The sequence below is a fragment of the Zootoca vivipara genome, chromosome 2 (assembly GCF_965207765.1).
Source record: "Zootoca vivipara chromosome 2, rZooViv2.hap1.1, whole genome shotgun sequence".
NCBI classification, from domain to species: domain Eukaryota; kingdom Metazoa; phylum Chordata; class Lepidosauria; order Squamata; family Lacertidae; genus Zootoca; species Zootoca vivipara.
The window spans coordinates 60,014,564-60,037,301 of NC_142584.1; the positions used below are offsets into that span (position 1 = coordinate 60,014,564).

The window sequence follows — 22,738 nt, forward strand, 5'->3', positions numbered from 1 at the left end:
GGGGCGGGCGGCGGCACATCTTTAAAGTTGTTAAATGTTACAAATATTATGCATAAATGTATCCTTTCGACTTGACAGCTGCGGCCCAATCACCTTCTAAGTCCGGCCCACGGACGGTCTGGGAATCAGCATGTTTGTATATGAGTAGAATGTGTCCTTTTATTTAAAATGCATCTCTGGGTTATTTGTGGGGCATAGGAATTTGTTATTTCCCCCCCCCCAAAAAAATATAGTCCAGCCCCCCACAAGGTCTGAGGGACAGTGGGCCGGCCCCTGCTGAAAAAGTTTGCTGACCCCTGGTCTAAAGGAAGGATGGGCTATTCCCCCCCACCATGCTGGCCTTCCTTTTTATGTTTCATGTTTTAGCTGTGAAAACAGCACTACAGTGCCATCAAGTGATAATTTGCAAGCATTACAATGGCATATTTGAAACATAACAGGACTCTTTAATCCAGTAACCAAGCACAGAAACACCACTATCTATATCCTGGATTCTCAGACAGTGTGTGTCAGGTTACCCCAGAAAGGGCACAAGAAGCTGGTTATCTCTCCATTCTTGCCTTTATCACCCCCCACTCATTCTTGAGCAGAGACTTATGGGACAATTAAAAGTGAGGCTGGACGCAAACAGAAAAAAAAATGAGTAAACAATAAGTGAATGAAGTTTCCATTTTTATTGTCAAAGCAAGAGCAACCACACTGCTCTTTTATCACTCCGGCAGTTCCTCCCTCTACAAAATCCTGTCTTACAGATATAAAATCACAGGCCTGGTGGCGGGCCAACTATGATATGCGAGGGCCACTAGAAACTGCTCCTCTTATCTCTCAATAATAATCCTAAAACAAAAGAGATACCAACCCACCCATAGGCCTTGACCTGGAGCTACTGCAGAGATCTCAGTCTCTCTGCCCCACTATAAAGAATACTCACTCAGCTCCAAGTTGCTAGTTGTCCAGGGACTACTTAGAAGCAAGAGGAAGGATACTCTGACCCCATCTGTGGGGTACAGGAACAAGAGCCACCAAATGCTATTCAAGGAAGAACACCAGCAAGTGAAGACTGGCCTGGCTTAAACTCTTGCAGCTCACCATTTTGCCTTGGACAACTAATCTCCATCCTCTGCGCTTTGCCTCCATCCTTCATTCATTGGGTGTTATCTTTTAGTTTGTAAGCCTGGTGGGAAATCCCATCTCTCTCCTTTTTAAACTTTATATATTGATGCGAGCTACTTCAGGAGGTAATAATTGTTTGAAAAGTGGACTAAACATACAGCAAATAACTAAAATCTATAGAACCTCCTGAAGCAGGGGCAATTTTCTTTTAATAATCCCATGCATATCTACTCAGATGTTTACAATGGGGCTTAGTCCCAGGCAAGTGGATATTGGATTGCAGCCCATACTTATTCATAGCAAGCCCCACTGAGTTTACTCCTAGGTAATAGGGTCACTCCTAGGTAAGTGGGTACAAGTCTGCAGCCTTCACTATACACAAATAAAGACTCTGTATTTCAGAGTTGCAAAAGCCTGTGCTGGACGTTATTAGCTTGTCTAAAAATAGAGGCATTTCTTTACAGAGAGTGCGGAGAGCCAACTTTCTCCTATAAAGTACAAACTTTGAGGCTTGTGGCAACCACTCACCTCATCTAACTGCTTTGTCCCTATGTATAACTACATATAAATTTAAATGCAGCGACAGACACTAAATGGCAGCAGCTGCCCAGAGCAGCAGAACACCTATTCAGTAAGAAAACAACTCTAAAACCACCTGCCTGCAAAAACAACCTAATTTAAACAGATGGTCTGGTAGGTGTCCAGAATTTTGAGATACAATCAGGTGTTTAAGTAAACGGAAGTGCTATTTGCATAGAGCAATATTTACAAAAAAGCTAAATGTGGAATGCAATCTATACTTGGGCGAGCAGTCTTTCCAAACAGAGGAACTTAGAAAATCTTGAGCTACCCTGCAGGTCCCAAGAAAACGAGCGATGAGCTGCTTTACTTTTTTATACATGCCTTGCAAGTTGCAGAAATCCAGAGTATCAGTCAAAGAAAACAAAAGCCGCTGCTGTTTTTCTTTTTTTAATGCAGCCTCCTAAAACTTGAGCCTCGCTTGTCCTTTCGGCTGTGCCCTTTAAAATATTGCGTCGCGCTTTAGGCAGGAAGCCGATCGTTGAAGCCCTACAGTATAGCGCGACGCAGCAGCATAGAGGGCACAAAGCGCGCCAATTACAAGCAAGGGAGCCTGGGATGCTTGGCGATAAGAGACTACACTTCCCAGGAGCCCCTGGGGCTGCGGAACGGGAAGTGACGTGACCGCGCCGCTACCTGGTCAAAAGGTTAGAGGAGGAAGTGGCAGGGAGCATGTGGCTTACCAGCTACTCGCTGTGAACCCCGCGCCTCCGCTAATCGCAGTGCACGTGGGCTAAGGACCGGAAACTTTGGAGCTATTATAGCATGGCAGCAGCAGGAGGCAGCGAGCAGAAAGAGCTGCTGGCTCTGATCCACCAGCACTTGGTCCAGTTTGGCTATGAGAGAGCAGCAAGGGAGCTGCTGGCACAGAGTGGGCAGGTAACTGCACGGGCTCCCACGTGGGTGGAGGGGGGGCTGGCGAGCCTTGCTCTTCCCCTGCCTCACTAGCAAGCCTTCCCAATAACTCTATAAAACTGCAACCCTATAAATTCTTGTCTTTCTGGTCTAACGAGGCAGCTGCCCTCACTCCCCCTCCTCGGTCATCCTGCAGTAGGGAAGAAGAAAATACTGTGTGCGAGGAGCCTGAAGGGAAATGAAACTGAAAGCTCTAGCTGTTATACAATGTTAGTCATCGTTGGAATAGATTTATTGAAAGCAAGGGACTTAGTAACACTCATGTCCAATCTCTGAGGCTGTTCATGGATTCAGCTTTATTCAGAAATACACATGCATGTGTGAATTTACCCTAAGCCTGTTAAATGCAAGGGTTCCAATTAGAGTTTTGGTTTGAGGTTTATACACCCAAAGCAAGCTTATGATAAAATTACTGTATGTGTTTTACATCTTCTACTTAATGGCTGTGTGCAACTGCTTAAATATTGAATAGATTAAAAATATAACCTATAGAGGAAGCAAGGGGTTAGTGTGGTGTTTGAGTATAGCCTCAGGAAATGAGGGTTTTAAATAACTTAATATTTACGTTCTCTTGTACTGCAGTAAGCCACTTGTGACCTATCCTAAATTTTATTTACAGTTGGGGTGGGTGAGGTCACAACCCAGAAACCACTGACTTTGTAAAGATTAATTATTTGTATTTGGTCTTGAGGATGTGTCTGCAGGTGCAGATGGTCTTCACCGCCTGATATTAAAATAATTTATAGCTTAAAATAGCAACACACGTGAACAGTCCGAATATTTTTACTATGGTCATTAGCAGGGTGTATGCGTGGAAAATATGGCCTAGTGCAGGGGTAGGCAACCTAAGGCCCGTGGGCCAGATGCGGCCCAATCATCCTCAATCCAGTCCAGGGACAGTCCAGGAATCAGCATGTTTTTACAGGAGTAGAATGTGTCCTGTTATTTAAAATGCATCTCTGGGTTATTTATGGGGCCTGCCTGGTGTTTTTACTTGAGTAGAATGTGTGCTTTTATTTAAAATGCATCTCTGGGTTACTTGAGGGGCATAGGAATCCGTTCATTTTCCCCAAAAAATATAGTCCAGCCCACCACATGGTCTGAGGGATGGTGGACTGGCCCACAGCTGAAAAAGGTTGCTGACCCCTGGCCTAGTGCAAGTACAAGATCATATAACACTCGCCTTGAAAGACCTACATTGACTCCCATACGTTTCCGAGCACAATTCAAAGTATTGGTGCTGACCTTTAAAGCCCGGAACAGCCTCGGCCCAGCATACCTGAAGGAGTGTCTCCACCCTCATCATTCAATCCGGCCTTCTGGAGGTTCCCTCACTGTGAGAAGTGAAGCTACAGGGAACCAGGCAGAGGGCCTTCTTGGTGGTGGCACCCGCCCACCCTGTGGAGCGCCCTGCCATCAGATGTCAAGGAAATAAACAACCATCTAATGTTTAGAAGACATTGAAGTTTAGGGAAGTTTTTAATGACAGATGTTTTCATGTATTTTTAATCTTTTGTTGGAAGCTGCCCAGAGTGGCTGGGGAAAGCCAGCCAGATGGGCAGGGTATAAATAAATTGAAGAAGAAGAAGAATATGCAGCCCTGAACTCTAATGCAGAATCATTTTCTCCTTGGAGGCTCTGTAGTCCTGATGTCCGGATCACCACAGAGTTCCCTCAATGCTGTAACCCCCTAAGTGGAGAATCTCCAATGTGGTTCTGCTGGCTGGGTTTTTTGTTTAGTATGAAACCTTTTCTTCCCGCCTGTGACAGGTATACAGAGCTTCGTGGTAGCACTGGCAAGACTTGATGCACATCAGCTTTGAACATTGCCATTTGAGGGGTAGTACTAAGCTGCAAGTTGTACGATGCACATCAGCTTTGAACATTGCCATTTGAGGGGTTAGGACTAAGCTGCAAGCTGTACACCGGCTCCCTCGGCCAATAACGCAGGATGAGCGCCGCAACCCCAGAGTCGGTCACGACTGGACCTAATGGTCAGGGGTCCCTTTACCTTTTTACTAAGCTATCAGACTGAAGCAAATAATTTATAGGCAGACAGGGTTGCAACTTGAAGGTATTTTGTGGCATAGAGGAGAATGATGCTACGTGTGTATAGGACTGGTGTAGCCAGACATGAAGCTGGGAGATCTGAGAGACAATGAAGACCCTAAACATGAAATTACACTGAAAACAATATCAGACGAAATCTTTATGGTTTCAGGGGTATCCATCAGGGGTTTCTCATCCAGACTGAAGTCATGTGGGCTTTTACCACCTAGAAATAACATTGTAGAGCAGTGACTGTTACTTTTAGGGGTGTTCAGATAAGCCATTCTCACGCATTGAGGAGCTGCGTTGAATGTGTCCCCACAAGTGCCTTTGTGTGAGAAGCATCTCTCTATATTTAAATGTACTGTATATTCCTGTGTATAAGACACGTACTTTTTAACCCAGGAAAATCTTCTCAAAAGTCGGGGGTCGTCTTATACGCCGGGTCGTATTTCTTATACAGCGAGTATATCCCAAACTATATTTTAACTGGAAAAGTTGGGGGTTGTCTTATACGCCGGAATATACGGTATGTGAGTTCCTCCCGCCTATCCTGGTACAGAGGAGGCCGGTGTGTGTACATTGAAATGCACATAGCACTCTTTCCCACATATCCAGCAGTGTTGCAAGCACCTTTGTTTCTGGATGTGGTTCTCCCCACTGCTTGTACCTCTCCATTTGGATTGCAGCCATGAGAGGCAAATAAAGCCTGGAGCCAAAATTGGCTGTACTGACAGTGGATTAAGTAGCATGCAAGAGGGAGAGTAAGAATGCAAAAAGCACATTACAGGAAACCTTCAGTGTTGTGTTAGTTGATGTCAGAGTTGGCAACCCCTGGCAGTTTTGTATGTGTATAGGATAATATATAGGATATATTTATCAGTGCTGGTAATAGTATGTTTCCAATTGTCGTAGTTGGCATTTATTAGGCACTTGGGTGTAGTTGCTGCCAACACTTCTCTTGAGGATTTTATGAGAGTACAGTGGTACCTTTGTAGTCGAACAGCTTGGTTCCCGAACAAATCGGCACGCAAACCTAGAAGTGAGTGTTCTGGTTTGCAAATATTTTTTGGAAGCTGAATGTCCGATGCGGCTTCCGATTGAGTGCAGGAAGCTCCTGCAGCCAATTGAAAGCTGTGCCTTAGTTTTCGAACGGTTCTAGGAGTCGAATGGACTCTCAGAACAGATAAGTTTGACTTTGTATGTACTGTATATAGACTTCTAAAAAAACAACCTTCAGATACCCTGTTTCTCCAAAAAATAAGACATAGCCATAAAATAAGCCGTAGGAGGATTTTTAAGCATTCAAGGAATATAAGCCATACCCCGAAAATAAGACATAATGATAGGCGCAGCAGCAATGCCGGCCACGGCAGGAGGAGGAGGACAAAATAAGACATCCCCTGAAAATAAGCCATAGTGTGTGGTTTGTTTTTTAAGGAAAAATAAATGTAAGACGGTGTCTTATTTTCGGAGAAACATTTTAATCTGGGGCCAGAAATACTATTTTCCATTATGTTGGGCTTATCTTCTTGCCTTTTGGGGGATATAAAACCAGTGGCATTTTTTGGGTAAATATTTCACAATGAGAAGACATTAGTTGTGTCTTGGGAGCATCTTTTGGCCAAATTGTTTTCTGTTATTTTGTGTTTCTTAATTCTGGGCCTGTAATGTACTTACTTTCTTCTTGTTGTTTTTTAAAAAATGTGGGGCCAAAGAGTGGGGATTCTGTTCTTGATATGGATAAAAGATAGAATAAACTTCTCTTTTTCTCGTACAGAAGACCTTCCTACCATCCCCAGTCCCTCTCAAAGATATCTTCACTCAGTGGAAAAAGTAAGTTTTTTTAAAAAAACAACACCCAAGCCTTTTATTGGATGAAGTTGTGTTTTTGACTGATACTGTGCCTGACAGACACACTTTTAAATTAGTATTTATTAGCAATACATTTTAATAATAGTAGTACTAGTATTTTCTGCATTTTAATTACTTTCCTTTTGGAAGGGTAACCTGCAGACCAACATAATCTACCCTGAATAAAAGGATAGATTAGATAAAATAGTCTCGTTGTGGAGTTGCACATGCCATCCATTTGGCGTTTGTAATAAGGGACTCCTCCTGGAGCAATCCTGGAGCAAATATATCTTTCCCAGGCAAGGAAGGGTCTTTATTGCCCCAGGACTCCTCCTTGTGCTCTACATAGACATGTCACTACATGCATAGAGGGCTTTCACATGTGAGGGCGATGGCATAGCTGGCCTAGCATTCGAAGAACCCCTGGGAAGGGGGCATCTGAACCCCAGTGCCCTCCCCTTTTGTACTCTGGAGACTTGCAGCTTCCTTTGTAGAAGGGTCAGAAAGCACTTCTGAAACAAGCCCTCAAAATTTAAAAAATCCCTTTCACCCAGCTCATGAAAAATGGAATATTATGTCCCTATTCTTTTTGCTCAAATTAAAACTTCGAAGCTCCTTCTGTTTCACTCCATCAATCCGGGACTACTTCATGGGCTCTGTGTATCCTTTATTATATCTAAATTGATAATACAAGGTTGTTTGGCCTGAGAATAAAAAAAGATTAGTGTTTTGTCTACGAATCACCATGCTCAAGTAACAGTACTGTACACATAACCTACATAATTTTGACTAATTGTGGGTCGCAACTTTGAATTGTTCAGTCTTTCATTTCATTTTTTACCTCCAGGTTTCCCCAAAAGTTGTTTTCTAAGTATTACGTAAATCTCGCTGCCTCTTTCTTTCTGTCCCATCCAGCTAAATGGTTAAACAAATGACACCTACATGATATAAAATGCAATGTAAGGCAGGGATCTGCTAGGAAATGCCAACTTTCCTATTGAGTGATGTCAGGTTTTGCCCCCTGTTTATTCTCTCTCTGTGGTTCCTTCCCCCCTTGGAACCACCAATACCATGGCAATCCTTCTGTGTGGGGCTCATTCTCCCCCTTCACTCCTTTTTTTGGGGGGGTGTGTGTGTCCTAAACTATGATCCATCCATCCATCCACTCTTCTGTGAGGGCGAGTGATCCATTAGCTGATCCCTTTTATCTTTAATTGTTTTTCTCTTGGATAATGTTTAGACTCAACTTTTTTTTCACTTGACAGGTAGGTGATCAGTGTGACGGGCTTGGAAAATTCCAGCTTCAAATTAGCCATGCAGATAGGATGAGGCTATTACTAGGTTTTAATTAAGCTCCTCATCCTAATTTCACGGTCTTGGGTATGACTAGTTCTATTACTGCCTCTAATAAGTTAATTTTAAAAGTTAACTTCAGGAGACAGTTTGCCTGAACTACAAACTTTTCTTCTTCTTCTTCAAGTCAAAGAAGTACCCGGTTTTGTTTTCTTTCCATAGCAAAGTAAATGTTTCATGAGGGACAGTGGTGGTTCTTGTCCTACAGAGGCAGGAGACTCAAAAAGCTGTTGAGTGGACCCTTTTCAGCTAACTATCCTTGTTTAACGCCTATTCAACATACTTTCAAAATCTGTCCAACAGAACTTCCTCACAAGGCCAGAAGCGAAAGGCGGAGGAAATCAAGCAAGGCAGCCCAGCAAAGATCAGAATTCCTGATCCCAACAGCAGCTCTGAGAGCTCGGAGGAGGAAGCAGCAAAACCCATAAAAAGTAAGAAGCACTTGTCTAATTCCATGTCCCCAAGCACTTTACTACCTGGCTATTTTGTGATGTATAATTTGCACCTTAGGTGCTGTTTGAAAAGAGCAAATGCATGTGAGGGATCATCTCATCTTTGCTCCTGGCAAAGGCAGTTTGTTTGCAAAGAGGTTTTGCTATGAGGAGTGCTGTGGAACCTTGAGATACTTCCTAGAATTCTGTCACATGGTGCGCTTAGACAGGGTGGAAACTTTCCTGCGACTTCAGTTTCCCCTCCCCTTGGAGACACTGAAATCCTTCAGACTTGTATCCGCTGACATCTCACCTGTGTTGCAGGCAATGCGGCTGTGAATAACAGTTCCCTAGCTAAAGCGGAGAGCAGCAGTGAGGACGAGGAGTCGTCTTCTGAAGAGGAAGAAGCTGCTTGCAAGGAGGTGAGAAGGCATTTGTTACTGTTAACTGCTAGTGCTTGTAAGTGGTGTGTGTGTTTGGTGTGTGCAAATAGGATATTTGTGGAAAATCAGACTTCAGGATTGCAAATAGAGCACTTGCTTTGTTTGTATATGTTCAAAATCTCTCATCACTTTGGAAAGTCCCTTTTTTTTAGAAAGACAACAGTGGAAGGTTTGAGCTGCCTCTGCTCACCTTCCAGAAAGGCAAAGCCCATATGCTGCACAGCTTTGAGGGTTTAAAAGCCTATCCCCAAAATGCTTAATTCAGGGATATAGGAAAAGTCATGAGAGCGCTTTAAGAGCCTGGAATAACTGAGATGTGTCTGCTTTGAAGGCTCACAAGCGGCTATTGTAAGATTTGGGAGAAAAAAAAACATACCTACCAAGAATACCTATGGCAAAAGGAACCATTCCCTGTTTGAAATGCATCCAAATCCACCTTGTTAGAGTGACCATAATAAGTTGCATTCTTTACATGGTAAATTCTAGACAAGCTTTGAATGTCTAGGCAATTGTCTAGACAGTTCTAGACAGGCATTGATCCACCTTCAGATCGAAATCAGTCTTGGGGATATTGAATAGGAGAAAGCCTATAACAATAAACACATGGCCCAAAAGGTAGGGCACAGCTCTCCTCTCCCTATTGAACATGCAGAGCTGCCAGTTAATGTTGTCTTATTGGAGCTGTTTGCAAACTTGGAGTCTCTGGAGAAGAGTTGTGATGGACTGCATAGGCTGTGTATTTTATACTGCTTGATTGTAGGAAAGCCTCAAAGCAGTGTAGAAGAATTAGTCATTGGTGGTATCCTATGTACAACTTGACAAGTGTAATGAGATTGCTTCTCTCTTAGGTGAAAGTCTCCGCAGCAGGAAACAAAACCAGCAACTTGCTGCAACTCGCTGCACAGAAGACGAACTCCTTCCCAGGCAAAGGGGTGGCTGTAGCTGCTGTCCAGGCAAAAGGGCAACAGAAGAAAGCAACTGCAAATAAGCCATCAACACCGGCTGTGACAAAGGCAGGACAGAATAAAATCCTCCCTGTTAAACCAGGATCTGCTTCACAGCCTCTTGCAGGGCAAAATGCATCACAGGCAGCTGCTGCAAGGAAGACAACGAACTCTGAAAGCAGTAGCAGCAGCAGTTCATCTGAAAGTGAGGAAGAAAAGACACCAGCAGCAGTAAAAACCCCAGTACCCAAGCCAGGTAAGAAGTTGGCTGGCTTGAGATGTGTGTTGCAAGGCACTGCACAAACATCATCCAAGCTCTCAGGCTCAAATCTTTCCTTTTGACTTGCAGTGAGGTTGGCCTGCATTGCCTTGCAAATCATGTTGTAGGCTTGATTGTTTCAGCTCTATTTGAGGGGATAAATATAAAAGAAAACTGTTCAAACGTTCATTACTCTCAGTGAGAGCAGGTATCCCTTGCAAAGAGAGAAAACACGTTAAAAGATCCAAAGGACACAAATGCAGTGTGTAGTAATATTGGATATTGCTCATCACTTCTATCAACTCCAGGAGCATAAACCTCCTCAATTATGAGCCACTTCTGCTGTGAATTTTTAACATCCCTCCATACTTGGTTCTTAAAACATAATTGGTTTTTACTGCAGAAGAATATCCTGCTGCTGTGTCATTTATTGGTATAATCTCAAGTACGTGGTTGGTATGTTCTGAACATGCCAACAGGAGGCTAAAGATTTCTAATGGCATGACTCATGTGAATAAAAACACAATTGGGCTTCTCTTTCCTTTCCAGAGCTGAGTAGTCAGCAGCCAGGGCATATATTTTCAAACAGCAAGATTTTTAGGTAATTTAAATGACCTGTTGCTATGTGGGTCGGGGACCACTTAAAAACAAGCTTTATGCAAGTATCTTAAAATCTGATGTTTGGAGATATGGATACTCTAATTTTAAAAAAATCACCCCAGAGCTTCCTACCTTTTTTGATCTTGGATCTCTAAAGCTGCATTTAATGTTCTCTCGCGTTTATCGGAGTCAACTTAAGTGCTTTTGTCCCCTCTTTGTTTTAGCTCTAAAGAAGGCAGAGAGCAGCAGTGGAGACTCCAGTGATGATTCAGATTCAGAAGAAGAAACAAATACTGCAACACTCCAGGTAGTTCCAACTACTGCAGGAGTGAGGAACAGCCATCTCACGGGCTGGATGCAGCTCACGGTGCTTTTGAATCCAGCCAGCTCTCTTGTCCTAGTTCCTTTCACCATACTTGGAGGGAAAAGGTCCCATTGGTGCAAAATGGGGTGGGAAAGAAGGGGAGTAGCAATGGGTAACCTAAAGAAAATGGATCCCCTGGCCATCACCAGCTGACCCTGCCAACTTTTGCCTTTGATCATGCTTACCACTGGCTCCAGCCCACCCCAGGTAATGTGTCCCCCAAGGGCAAGTGGCATTTGTCTTGGAAATGGCTTCCCACTCCTGATCTAAGAGCTCCTTTTAGGACAGAGAGAGTTGCATGTACCTTGGCTAGGAAGGCTCTGTGCACACACTTCACCCTATGGCTGAGGGAAGTGGGAGTCTCCATTGTGGGAAAGTGTTTTCTGTCCTTTCCTCCCAAAGACAAGTGAACACCAGAGAGCTACTTCCACATAGAACTGTTCCTCCCACTGCTTTGTTTGAGCGTCTCCTCATGTCCCAGTCTCGCTGCATGGGAAAAGCTTAAAACACGGGGGTGGAGCTTTCCAGCCTAATGACATTTAACTTTCATCGTGCCAGGAGATTTGGACATTTGGGTGCTTTCGTGCAAGCTGTTTCCCCCATGTGAATGTTAATGCAGTATATGCTGCCATGTGCCTGTGCTAATATTTAAATTGGCTCTCAGGAACATCGCTCTAAACCAGCCTTCCCCAGTTTGATGCCCTCCAGGTGTTTTTGGATTACATCTCCCATCAGCCCCAGCCTGTTTGACCATTGCCTAACTTCAGCAATTTATTCTGTGGAAGAGTTCTCCCCTGGTTTTGGGCTCCTCTGTCACACTAGGGAAAGCAGAGTTATTTGACTGCTGCTTTAAAATGGGAACTACTGCCAACTTCTGCTTTCTTCCCTGCCTTTTTCCTGTGTTTTTTGTCCTGTCTGCTTTCCCCCCTTTACTCTTCCTGTTTCTTCCCCACCTTTGATGCCTTTGCTTTCCCAGCCTCCAGCTGAGCCCACTTGCATCCTTCTCATGATGTCTTCTGCCACCTGAAAACTTTCAAGGGAATGCAGAGGCAGTGGCTACATGTCGCTTCTTCCATTTCTGTATTCCCTTCCCACCACACACTGCCCGCTCCAGGGCTTTAGCAGCACAAGAGGGTAGCACTGTGTGATGAGACCCTGTGATTATAACTCATTGGGATGACTTATTAGGTCATTGGATCAAGGAGAGAATAGGCTTGCCAATTGTTAGCGCCCATCCAAACATCCTTATCCTGCCTGTTTGGGCATTGTAACAGTTCCTCCTGTTCATTTGGTAGGATAGCAAGTATAAATATTTGAGGTGCAGCGCTGGTTGGTCACATTCATTATACACCATGTTAGTTCTCCCCGGTGTATTACTACCTGTCTTCCTTCTCTTGGTTGGTCCTGGGATCCTTTGTATACATTTGTTCACTATCAGCATTCTTTAATTCAAGGTGCCCATTTCAAAGTGGAGGAGTCTCTTCTCTCCCGAATGAGATGTTGAAAGTTGGCTGGCCTTGAATTCTGGGTCTTGCCTACCTAACCACGGTCCAATGCCAGATTCCAAAACTGCTTGGGAATCGAGGGCAACTTGCAGTTTAGGTGCTTGGAGGACTGTGACCATGTATTGCATTCTTATCATAGGCATGTTCCATGAGAACTTTCCAGCTCTCTCAGCTGCTGTGTGCCTATTTTTACTTTCCTGTTGTTGTAGGTAAAAGCAGCTGTGGAAAGCAGGCAGGTCAACACGACGCTGACAAAAAGTGTGCCAGCCACCACTGTAAAGGCATCTCCAGCAAAGAAAACGGCACAACCAACCAGAGCAGGATCTGGAAATGTGGCTAAAACCACGAAGCCAGCAGACAGCTCAGAGACAAGTGACTCCTCTGACACTGACATTGAGGAACCCTCCTTGGCAACACAGGTGAGACATCCTGGGGACACCTGCCCTTCCTTTCTCTCCCTAAGGCAGGGTACTTGTGACCTTCCAGGTACTACTGGGCTACAACTCCCAACATCCTAACCATGCTGACAGGGGCTGGTGGAAGTTTTAGTCCAACAACACCTGAAGGACCATAACTTTCCCATACCTGCTGTAAGCCAATAAGCACAAAATCCAAGAAGGGATGCCAGCTTTAAAATGGGCTACATTTGGCCATCACATTCCCAAGCCCCCAAACCATGGGTTAGGGGCTCAGCAGTATATTGACTAGATGTTTTCCCCAAAACATCAGTGACAGAATGCGTTGCTGTTCCTAAAATTAGCCAATTCAAAATGAAACACTCTGATTGTGTTGTTTGGTTTGATGGCACTTATAGCTGTGTTTATGTAAGTCCGTTCTTACTGTTGTGGACTCCTTCAGAGTATCTGGGAAAGTGACATAGCAGTGTTTTAAAGGAGTTAGTTTTATTATTTGTTCAAATTGCTGAAACTCCAACCACAAGATAAGTCGGCATGTGCCTCCTATGACTCCAAAAGAAGTTGCCCAGCCTTGAAAGTTGCTTCCCAAAAACCTATTTGCTGATCTTTTTTTTATGTTGGGATTTATTTATTTTATTAATTTTTCTTTCCCGTTGTAGGTAAAACCAGCTGTGGAAAGCAGGCAGGTCAACACGACGTTGACAAAAAGTGTGCCAGCCACCCCTGTAAAGGCATCTCCAGCAAAGAAAACGGCACAGCAAACCAGAGCAGGATCTGGAAATGTGGCTAAAACCACAAAGCCAGCAGACAGCTCAGAGACAAGTGACTCCTCTGACACAGACATCGGGGAACCCTCCTTGGCAACACAGGTGAGACATCCTGGGAATACCTGCCCTTCCTTTCTTTCCCTAAGGCAGGGTACTTGCCCAGCCTTGAAAGTTGCTTCCCAAAAACCTATTTGCTGATCTGTTTTTTTATGTTGGGATTTATTTATTTTTAAAGCCTGACATAAGAACCACTTTAGTTCATGATTTGGCTTTTATCTGTTCTATTCTATTCTTCTAATCTTAAAAATAGGCAAAGTCACCTGGAAAAACCCCTCAGACCTTCTCATCCCCAGTGAAAAGTGCAGCAGCACCCAGTCTCCTGTCAACCAAGACAGTCACTATTCCAGCTCTGTTGAAGCAAACACCGAAGACTTCTGCAGTGAAACAGCCACCTCCTGCCAAAGCTGCTGGCGGGGTGAAGAAAGCAGAGAGCTCAGAGAGCAGCGAGTCATCATCGGAGAGTGAGGATGAGGCTCCCTCAGTTCCAGTAACCCAGAAGGTTAGAAATGCACTGCTTCTACTTGAAATAATGGGATTGACTCTGCCCCCCCACCTTTCCTTACATAACCTAACACATTCAGAATTATGTGTACAGTATTTCTTGGGCATGAAATCTCTACTGTACAGGTTGCTTTCCTCAATCCCTTGTCCTTGATCACCCTTTTTAAGAATCTCTCGGGCTGTCTCCAATTCAGTTGGTTCCTCAGTATGTTGCCAATCTAGCTAAAGCGTAATAAGCTTGCTTTTCCGATGCTTGCATTTTAACAACAGGGAATGGTCATGGCTGATGAAGCAAAAATGTTTTCCTTCACAACATAACGTTATTATACAAACACTATTGGAACTGCTTTCCGAATGTTGGACGCGTGTTACTGCTCCTCACTACGAAGCTTAAAATAAGTTTATAGCCTTTGTTGTTGGTGTCACCTCGACGCTCAGAAATGCAGTTGGTAAATCTCTGCTGTTCACAATGCCCTTATTGCCGTTTGGCCTCTTGCCTCAGTTCCCTGGCCTGTCTTGGGGTATGTCTGTCCTCCGCAGCAGTTTTAAGGTTGCTGCTTTGAGTATTTAGCAGTATTTGGTTGAGTTGAGTTTCCTAAAAACTGCTGATCTGTGAGACACTTCCTGGAATTTTCAATCTTACAAACCTCCGGAATGTCAAAGGGAACACAACTCTCAGACTCCTATCTTGAATTATTGCACCCTACCTGTTTTGTCTTTTTGTTGCTTTGTAGTCTTTGTTTTATTTTCTACCTTGCAAATAATATGTGTGACCACAGGCATCTGGTTGGTGACTGAGAACGGGAGGCTGGACTAGACGGGTTACTGGCTTGATCCAGCAGGCTTTTATCTTCTTGTGAGTCCATCTAGCTCAGTCGTGTCTACACCGGTTGGCAGTATCCTGGATTTCAGATAGAGCCTTCCCAGCCCTACCAGGAGATGCCAAGGATTTTACCTGCGACCTTCTGCATGTAAAGTGGAGCCATAAACTTTAGTGATTATTAATGGAAGCAAGAAAAAGCAGAGATATCACTTTGCCGACAAAGGTCCGTATAGTTAAAGCTATGGTTTTCCCAGTAGTGATGTATGGAAGTGAGAGCTGGACCATAAAGAAGGCTGATCGCCGAAGAATTGATGCTTTTGAATTATGGTGCTGGAGGAGACTCTTGAGAGTCCCATGGACTGCAAGAAGATCAAACCTATCCATTCTGAAGGAAATCAGCCCTGAGTGCTCACTGGAAGGACAGATCCTGAAGCTGAGGCTCCAATACTTTGGCTACCTCATGAGAAGAGAAGACCCCCTGGAAAAGACCCTGATGCTGGGAAAGATTAAGGACACTAGGAGAAGGGGACGACAGAGGATGAGATGGTTGGACAGTGTCTCGAAGCTACAAACATGAGTTTGATCAAACTGCGGGAGGCAGTGCAAGACAGGAGTGCCTGGCGTGCTATGGTCCGTGGTGTCACGAAGAGTTGGACACAACTAAACAACAACAACAATGGAAGCAAGCAGTGGTTATTAATGGAACCCTTTCCCAGAACAAAACCAGATATGTTTTGTCATGGCAAACTGCTGTGCGCTTTGCAGGCTCTGGTTCCCATATTGTTAGTTCTAGGGTCCCATGCTCATTCTGGCTCTGTCAAAGATGTGCTTTCTTCTTCCTAACTCCCCCTTCTTTTTGATTTGAGTAATTCTGGTCACAACATGATCAGAATGAGCCAGCTGGACAAGGTGTGTTCCACAGATTTCCTTGCCAGCTTATTGCATTCATTCCCAGGACACAACTGGGTGAGACCTTAAGAAAGGCTTCCAGCTGTTATAAGCGCCCGCCAGTCTTGACATCAGCCTCTCTTAATAGATGAAAGCTGCTCAGACATCCTCTCCCTCTTTTTGCCCAGAGCCTTGTTCTACTCCCCAGTGCTCTTAAAAATGCAGAAGACCAGATGCTGGGGTGGTGGTTCTTTTTGAAATGGCTGCTTTGATTTTGCTTCCTTTGGGGGCCTTTGAACTTCAGTGTAATTCAGCCCAACTATAATGTGCATTGCTTGCTGTGTGGCTTTCTTCTTAGGCAATTGAATGGCAAAACTGAATTTGGTGGAGGGGACAAACTTGCTTCTTGCTTTCTGCCCATACCCCCTTTCATGTTCTCATGAGCTCTTTCATGTTGTTCTTGGCATCTGTCTGTCTCGAGAGACAATGTACGTCTCCCCATATCCTTAGGTCTTGTATGCTATGTGTGTAGGCCATCCTTTATAGCACTTAACAAATCAATGGGGTTTTGAATTGGTTGATATTTTTGTCTCGTGTCATTTGGAGAAAGCAACTGAGTTAATTGGAGAGATGAAACTTAAAACATTATGAAAGATCTGCATTCGAATTCTAAGGAAAGGATCCTGGTGCTTTTTCAGTTCAGTTTAGTCCTTTCCATCTGCTTTGGAACATACTTCAATTTGCCAAAGCACTATCCTCTTCTGAAACAATTTTTAATTAAAGGACAATTCAGTTAGCCCTTCTTTTTTCCTCGAGGTATTCCATTATATCTTTGATCCTAAAAATGCAACTGATAGCTTGTAATACAAATTTTTATAATAGATAATGTCCTTTTAAATATTTTTGCCTGTAGTGCTTGCTGTTCAAGCAGTTGAATGCCCTGGTGTTTTGTTTGATAGGCACTCCTTCCTCCTGGGATTGCAGCAACTTTAGCAAGCTTTGCAATGCCATGCTTTGTGGGGGGTTGTTTCTCACAAGCACCTAGCTGGTGGCTGTGGGGAAGAGGATTAGAGAGACCTTTGATCTGATCCAGTGGGCTGCCTCTCGTGTTCTTATGAAGGGGTGTTAGAAAGTGGCTTACATGCAAAGTTGCTTAGTTAGGGCAGGGTGAGAGTAAAGGTAAGGAGGAAGAGCCCAGAAAGATAGGAATATACTTTAATCCACAGTAGTAGTAGTAATAATTATATATACCGGTGTGTGTGTGTGTATGTGTGTGTGTGTGTGTGTGTGTGTACACACACACACACACACACCCTGCCCATCTGGCTGGGCCTCCCCAGCCACTCTGGGCAGCTTCCAACAGAATTAAAAGCACAATAAAACATCAGACATTAAAAACTTCCCTAAACAGGGCTGCCTTCAGATGTCTTATAAAAGTCAGATAGGTTTTTTTAATTCCCTTGACATCTGTTGGGAGGGCGTTCCACAGGGCGGGCACCACCATCGAGAAGGCCCTCTGCCTGGTTCCCTGTAACCTCACTTCTTGCAGTGAGGGAACCGCCAGAAGGCCCTTGGCACTGGACCTCAGTGTCCGGGCAGAACGATGGGGGTGGAGACGCTCCTTCAGGTATACTGGGCTGAGGCCATTTAGGGCTTTAAAATTCAACACCAACACTTTGAATTGTGCTCGGAAATGTACTGGGAGCCAACGTAGGTCTTTCAGGACCAGTGTTATGTGGTCTCGGCTGCCACTCCCAGTCCCCAATCTAGCTGCTGCATTCTGGATTAGTTGCAGTTTTCAGGTCACCTTCAAAGGTAGCCCCACATAGAGCACATTGCAGTAGTCCAAGTGGGAGATAACTAGAGTACGCACCACTCTGGCGAGACAGTCTGCGAGCAGGTAGGGTCTCAGCCTGCATAACAGATGGAGCTGGTAAACAGCTGCCCTGGGCACAGAATTGACCTGCGCCTTCACAGACAGCTGGGAGTCCAAAATGACTCCCAGGCTGCGCACCTGGTCCTTCAGGGGCACAGTTACCCCAGTCAGTTCAATGTAACCAAGTGATTTGGTGCAGGTGGGGGATGTCCTGTACAATGGTAAACCATGTATCTGCTCTGCCTGAAACAGCCAAGATAAAGGGCATTTCAAAGCACTAGCGGCAGACAGTTGCACAGGTTTTCTGCAGAATCACGAACCACCCGCTCCACCTGCTTCTTCAGCCAGCCAAAGCATGGCCAGAGAAGGCCCTACTTTGTTTCTTCAGCTCGATGAGCTCCAGGAGAGCGAAGGCATTTCGGAAATACGTCCTGTGCGAATTGAACTAATTTGCTCCGAGAAGAATTCTGGTGCCTAGAGTGATCTAACGTAGCGTGCTGTATTTTACTTGCATTTCGTAAACAAAGCTGAAAACTTTGAAACTCGCCTAAAATTGTTCTTTCAATTGGCATCTATTCATTGTTACTAACACATTTATGAAACAGAAAATTTTCCGCCCCACGTCACTTGGCTGCTGGGAGTTGTAGCGCTAAACATCTGAACAGCACGATGTTCAGGAAGGTTGCTTTAAAGTATGAAATTTCATCGCTTTAGGATGCCACAGCAGTAGGAGTGTCCCAGGGGATTCGACAGAGAATACACACTGTAATTGGGGAAGACAAACCTAAATTCCTTCACTTCAAGTCCTAAACTCTCATGTCTGAACTCTGGTTCAGGTCATGCAAAATAGCCATGTCAATATCAGTTGCACTTAAAAACTGTAATTTATCAGTCTTTCCCATCCAGGAATATCCCTTTTTTATCCTGTTTTGGGAGACAGATTGGGGGGAAATCATAAGAAACCAATGAAACTCAAATAAACACTTTGAACCATGAAAAGAAATCCTTTACTGATGGCGGGTTTTTTTGTGTGGGTTTTGTTTTTTCCCTGTGGTGCAGAAATTGCAAACTCCTCAGCCTCCCGCTGGAGCCAGACAAAATCAGATTGATAAACCAGGCACCCCGGCGAAAGCCGCGTCGAGGGCTTTGAAGGGGAAGGAGACGGAGAGTGAGAGCAGCAGCAGCTCATCTGACAGTCAGGATGAAATGATTCCTCCATCACAACATAACCTGCCACCTCCTTTCGGTAAGAAGCCCCTGGTTTTCATTGGTGCTTGGGGGCCTCTTGTTTTCAGCTTCTCTGTAAAATATCTTTGCCTGAGCATTGGGAGCTCCAGAGCAACAAACAGCTTCCCTAAGGGTAAAAGCGCGCACACACACACTCACAAAATGTGTTCTGAAGTGCCAAAACACAGGAACAGATGCCAATTATTCTGAAGCTGATGTGAGGAACTTGTCAGTGTTCCAATTCTGTATTCGTTTTGTTTCAGAACATACTTCCAAATTGGCTGAAGGGACTGTATGTTTTGAGGAGGAGGAGTGAGGGGGGGTGCTCATTGTTTCTGGTTCCTCATAGCGTTTGCCAAGCAGATCCATTTCTGAGGGATGAGCTCCCCTTGGAGGCTGAAGAAAACAGCCAGTAAAAATGGCTTCATGCTTCTTTGCCTATTTATAAAGGAATGTTGTTAGCTGCTATGAAACCCTCTCTGGAATATTCTTTCTATCACTTTATTACTGCAGACCAATGGTTTTCAGCCAGTGTGCCATGGCACCCTGGGGTGCCTTGAATGATGGTCAGAGGTGCCATGGGCAATACTGGGTGTTTCCCAGGCCCTTCTTGGGCAGTGTGAGGAGTGAAGAGGGTTATCATCCATCCATCCTTGTGGTACAGCATAACCCTACACTGGATATTATGTTCAGAGACTGTTTTTCAGCAAATGGTATGCCCCAAATTGCCTAGCAGGTTTCACTGTTTCATAACACGAGCAGTAAAAAATATTCCTGGAATCTTACAGCGATGAAGGGGAGAAGCCCTGAGGGACTAGATGTTCTCCAAAATTTTGACATTGCAGTAGAAGCTGTCTCTTTCCATGAAATAATAGAACCCAATGTAAGATGTTGTGTTGCAACGTAAACCCAAGAATTCAAGGATGCTTAGCACCAGAAAGACTACGAAAGCATGTATACCCTCTCTTTCCAAGGTCTTTTTAAAAGCTTATTTGTTGCAAAACCTTAAAAATGAGAGATCCAGCATGTTGCACCCAGCGGACATTCAGAGTGGGAGATTTGGCACAGGGCAGCTCAAGTTCCGGTCTTCCCTCAGCCATTAAATAGCTTTGGGCAAATTATTGGCCTAAGTTTACATTTCAGCGTTGCTGAAGTTTCATGGAGGTAGGTTAGGACACCAATGTAGTGACAGTACAGTGGAACCTCGGTTTTCGAAGGTTATCCATTCCGGAAGACTGACTTCTGAAACGTTTGAAAACCGAGGATCAATGGGCAGTCAGCAAAATCCATTGAAAAAATGGGGAAACACGCAGCGGAAGCCGTTCGACTTCCGAGTCACGTTCAAGAACAGAAGCGATTACTTCTGGATTTTTGGCGTTCAGGTTCCGAAACGTTCGGCTTCCGAGACGCTCGAAAACCGAGGTCCCACTGTAGCATGCTTGAATAGTGCATATTTTTTAAACGTGTGCTTCACTGACTCTACTGCTTGGTGCCTTAAAACCACCACCTCTCATCTTTCAAAGCATGGGTTGCATCCGTTGCTAGGCCTACACAGAGTAGACCCATTGAAACGACTAATTTAGATCCATCAATGCCAGTGTTTACTCTGAAACATAATTTCTATGTTTATTCTGAGTAAACCATGGCTGAATATGACCCTGTGTGAGTTATTAGGATTTCTGGCGCGGCTCTTAGTCTTTTCCCTGCTACCCTTTGGCACCAGCGCACAGGAGACAGGAAGCCGCCTTATCCAAAGCCAAGCTGTTCATCCACCTTGCCCAGCATATTCTACTCTGACTGGTAGCAGCTCTCCAGAATTTCCAGCAAAGTATTTTCCCCCATCACCTGCAGCAAAGGATAGAACCCTGGACATTCTGTATGCCAAGCAAGTGCTCTCCCACTGAACTATGACCCCTTTCCTTGAGTTAACATGGATTTACAACGCCTTTCTTTTTGCCACCATGATCATGGAAAAGAAGAGTGGGTGAGGTTTCAATGGAGATCTTGGGAAACTTCCCCCACCCCACCCCCACAACTTTATCATGTTTGGTCTATCTGAACTAACTGTACAAAGATGAGGCATTACTGTACTGCAAGGCTTGGGTATTTTGTTTTCCCCCCAGGGAGCTTAGACCAGCTAAAGGTTAAAGGAATTGTCCTGCAATGAGTTCTTTTTTTTAATTGCAGTGCAACGGATTTGCTTTTTTTAAAGGCTTGCATCTAAAAAGCTTTCTCCCCTGCTTGTAGGTTTGACAGGCTTTGTAGTTTGGGGAGGGGGAATACCAGGCAGCAGTTTGTCTCTTACCAGCAGGTAGCTGCTAGTAAGATCTAGACTTCACTGCTGCAGGCTGGATCCCAACAGACTTCCTGGCATATTTGTCCAGAAGCTGGAGGGGAAGACATTTCTCGGTTCGGGGTCCAGCTTTTCTAGTGGGAGCATGAACTGTGATGATCTCCAATTCCTTCCTGTTTTTCTTCAGCCAGTACTAGGAAATCGCCAGCAAGCAAGCATTTTCCAAGAGAGCAGTGGCTGTTCCTGAAGTCTGTGTTTCACTTCCTCTCTGTTCCTTTTTTCATTTAAGAAGAAATGGCTGCAGCCACAGGTCCAGAGTGCTTGAGCTCCTATCTACAGATGAAGCTATCTTATCACAAGAAGCTGCCCTAATACCAAGTCAGGCTATTGGCTTATCTAGCTCAGTATTGCCCACAACAGATGGGGAACCCGTGGCCCTCCAGATGTCATTGAACTCCAATTTCCGCCTCAACCAGCATTGCCAATGGTCAAGGATGATGGGATGTGTAGTGCAACAATATCTGGAGGGTCTAATGTTCCTGGACTGCAGTGGTCAGCAGTGGCTCTTTAGGGTTTCAGGCAGAAATTGTTCCCAGCCCTACCTAGAGACACCAGGGATTGAACCTTCTGCATGCAAAGCATATGCTCCGGCACTGAGCTGCAGCCCCCTTAAGTTTTAACCTGTTGAGCTCTTGCCTCGCCTCCTTATTTCCTTTTAGCAACCAAGGCAAACGCTGCACCTCAGGTGGTGTCTGCTGCAAAGTCCCTGCCCCCACCAGGAGGACCACTTCAGAAGACCCAGGAGAGTGAAGACAGTAGCCAGGATTCTAGCGATGAGTCTGACGCTGAAGAAGACAAAGTGTTCACCCAGGTAACTGAGAAAGCAAGAGGGGCAGAAACTCCCACCTGTATAACTCCGACTGTGCTTCGCATCCTGGTCCTAAGTTCATGGTTGCTTGCTTTGCAAAGCTTGAGGTGTGCGCTTGCGTCTGGTGTGTTCAGAACCACTTTTTTTAGTATATAAAAAGAAAGCCCCCCAAATTTGCTGATTGGCTGTTTAGCATGGAAGAAGGATGAGGATCTGGAATTGGCCTCCTGCTTCTGAAAATCTGATGAGTAGGACGTTGGCTTCTCCAAAAGATCTGGCTTTGAGATTGTGAAGGGGTTGCTGTGTGTGCAGGACCCCTTTTGCTCACAGTTCAGGTAACAGACTGTGTGCACTCACAGCCCCTAGCTATAAATTGGGCATTTGTGTTTACTCAATGGCTGTGCCATTCGGCTCAGGCTGTAGGACACAGAGTGAGTATGAAGTGGTTGTGGTCGGCTAGGAACACTCCTCTGGCCTTGAGGTTGCATGGAGCTCTACCTAGTGCTTGCAGATAGTTGATTTGCTTTTTTTTAGTAGTCTCATTGCCCCCCCCCCCAAAAAAAATCTCCCTTCCACATTTTGGATCCCAGATCTGCTTCTGAAAACAGTT

At 44.7% G+C, this 22,738-nt stretch overlaps 1 protein-coding gene across 2 annotated transcripts in view; it reads left to right on the forward strand.

The window, feature by feature from the left end:
• Positions 1 to 2,342: 2,342 nt before the first annotated feature.
• The window catches only part of TCOF1 (treacle ribosome biogenesis factor 1), a 40,597-nt gene continuing 20,201 nt past the window's right edge, over positions 2,343 to 22,738 (forward strand). Inside the window, exons 1-11 of one of the 2 annotated variants that reach the window (XM_035105664.3) lie at positions 2,343 to 2,571; positions 6,437 to 6,492; positions 8,167 to 8,294; positions 8,619 to 8,716; positions 9,586 to 9,937; positions 10,765 to 10,847; positions 12,619 to 12,828; positions 13,485 to 13,694; positions 13,903 to 14,151; positions 18,800 to 18,986; positions 21,980 to 22,131. In XM_035105664.3, coding sequence (XP_034961555.2) covers positions 2,458 to 2,571; positions 6,437 to 6,492; positions 8,167 to 8,294; positions 8,619 to 8,716; positions 9,586 to 9,937; positions 10,765 to 10,847; positions 12,619 to 12,828; positions 13,485 to 13,694; positions 13,903 to 14,151; positions 18,800 to 18,986; positions 21,980 to 22,131 — 1,839 coding nt within the window. In that variant the 5' untranslated portion in view covers positions 2,343 to 2,457. The remainder of the gene's footprint in view (positions 2,572 to 6,436; positions 6,493 to 8,166; positions 8,295 to 8,618; positions 8,717 to 9,585; positions 9,938 to 10,764; positions 10,848 to 12,618; positions 12,829 to 13,484; positions 13,695 to 13,902; positions 14,152 to 18,799; positions 18,987 to 21,979; positions 22,132 to 22,738) is intronic. The other variant, XM_035105665.3, reaches the window with a different exon arrangement.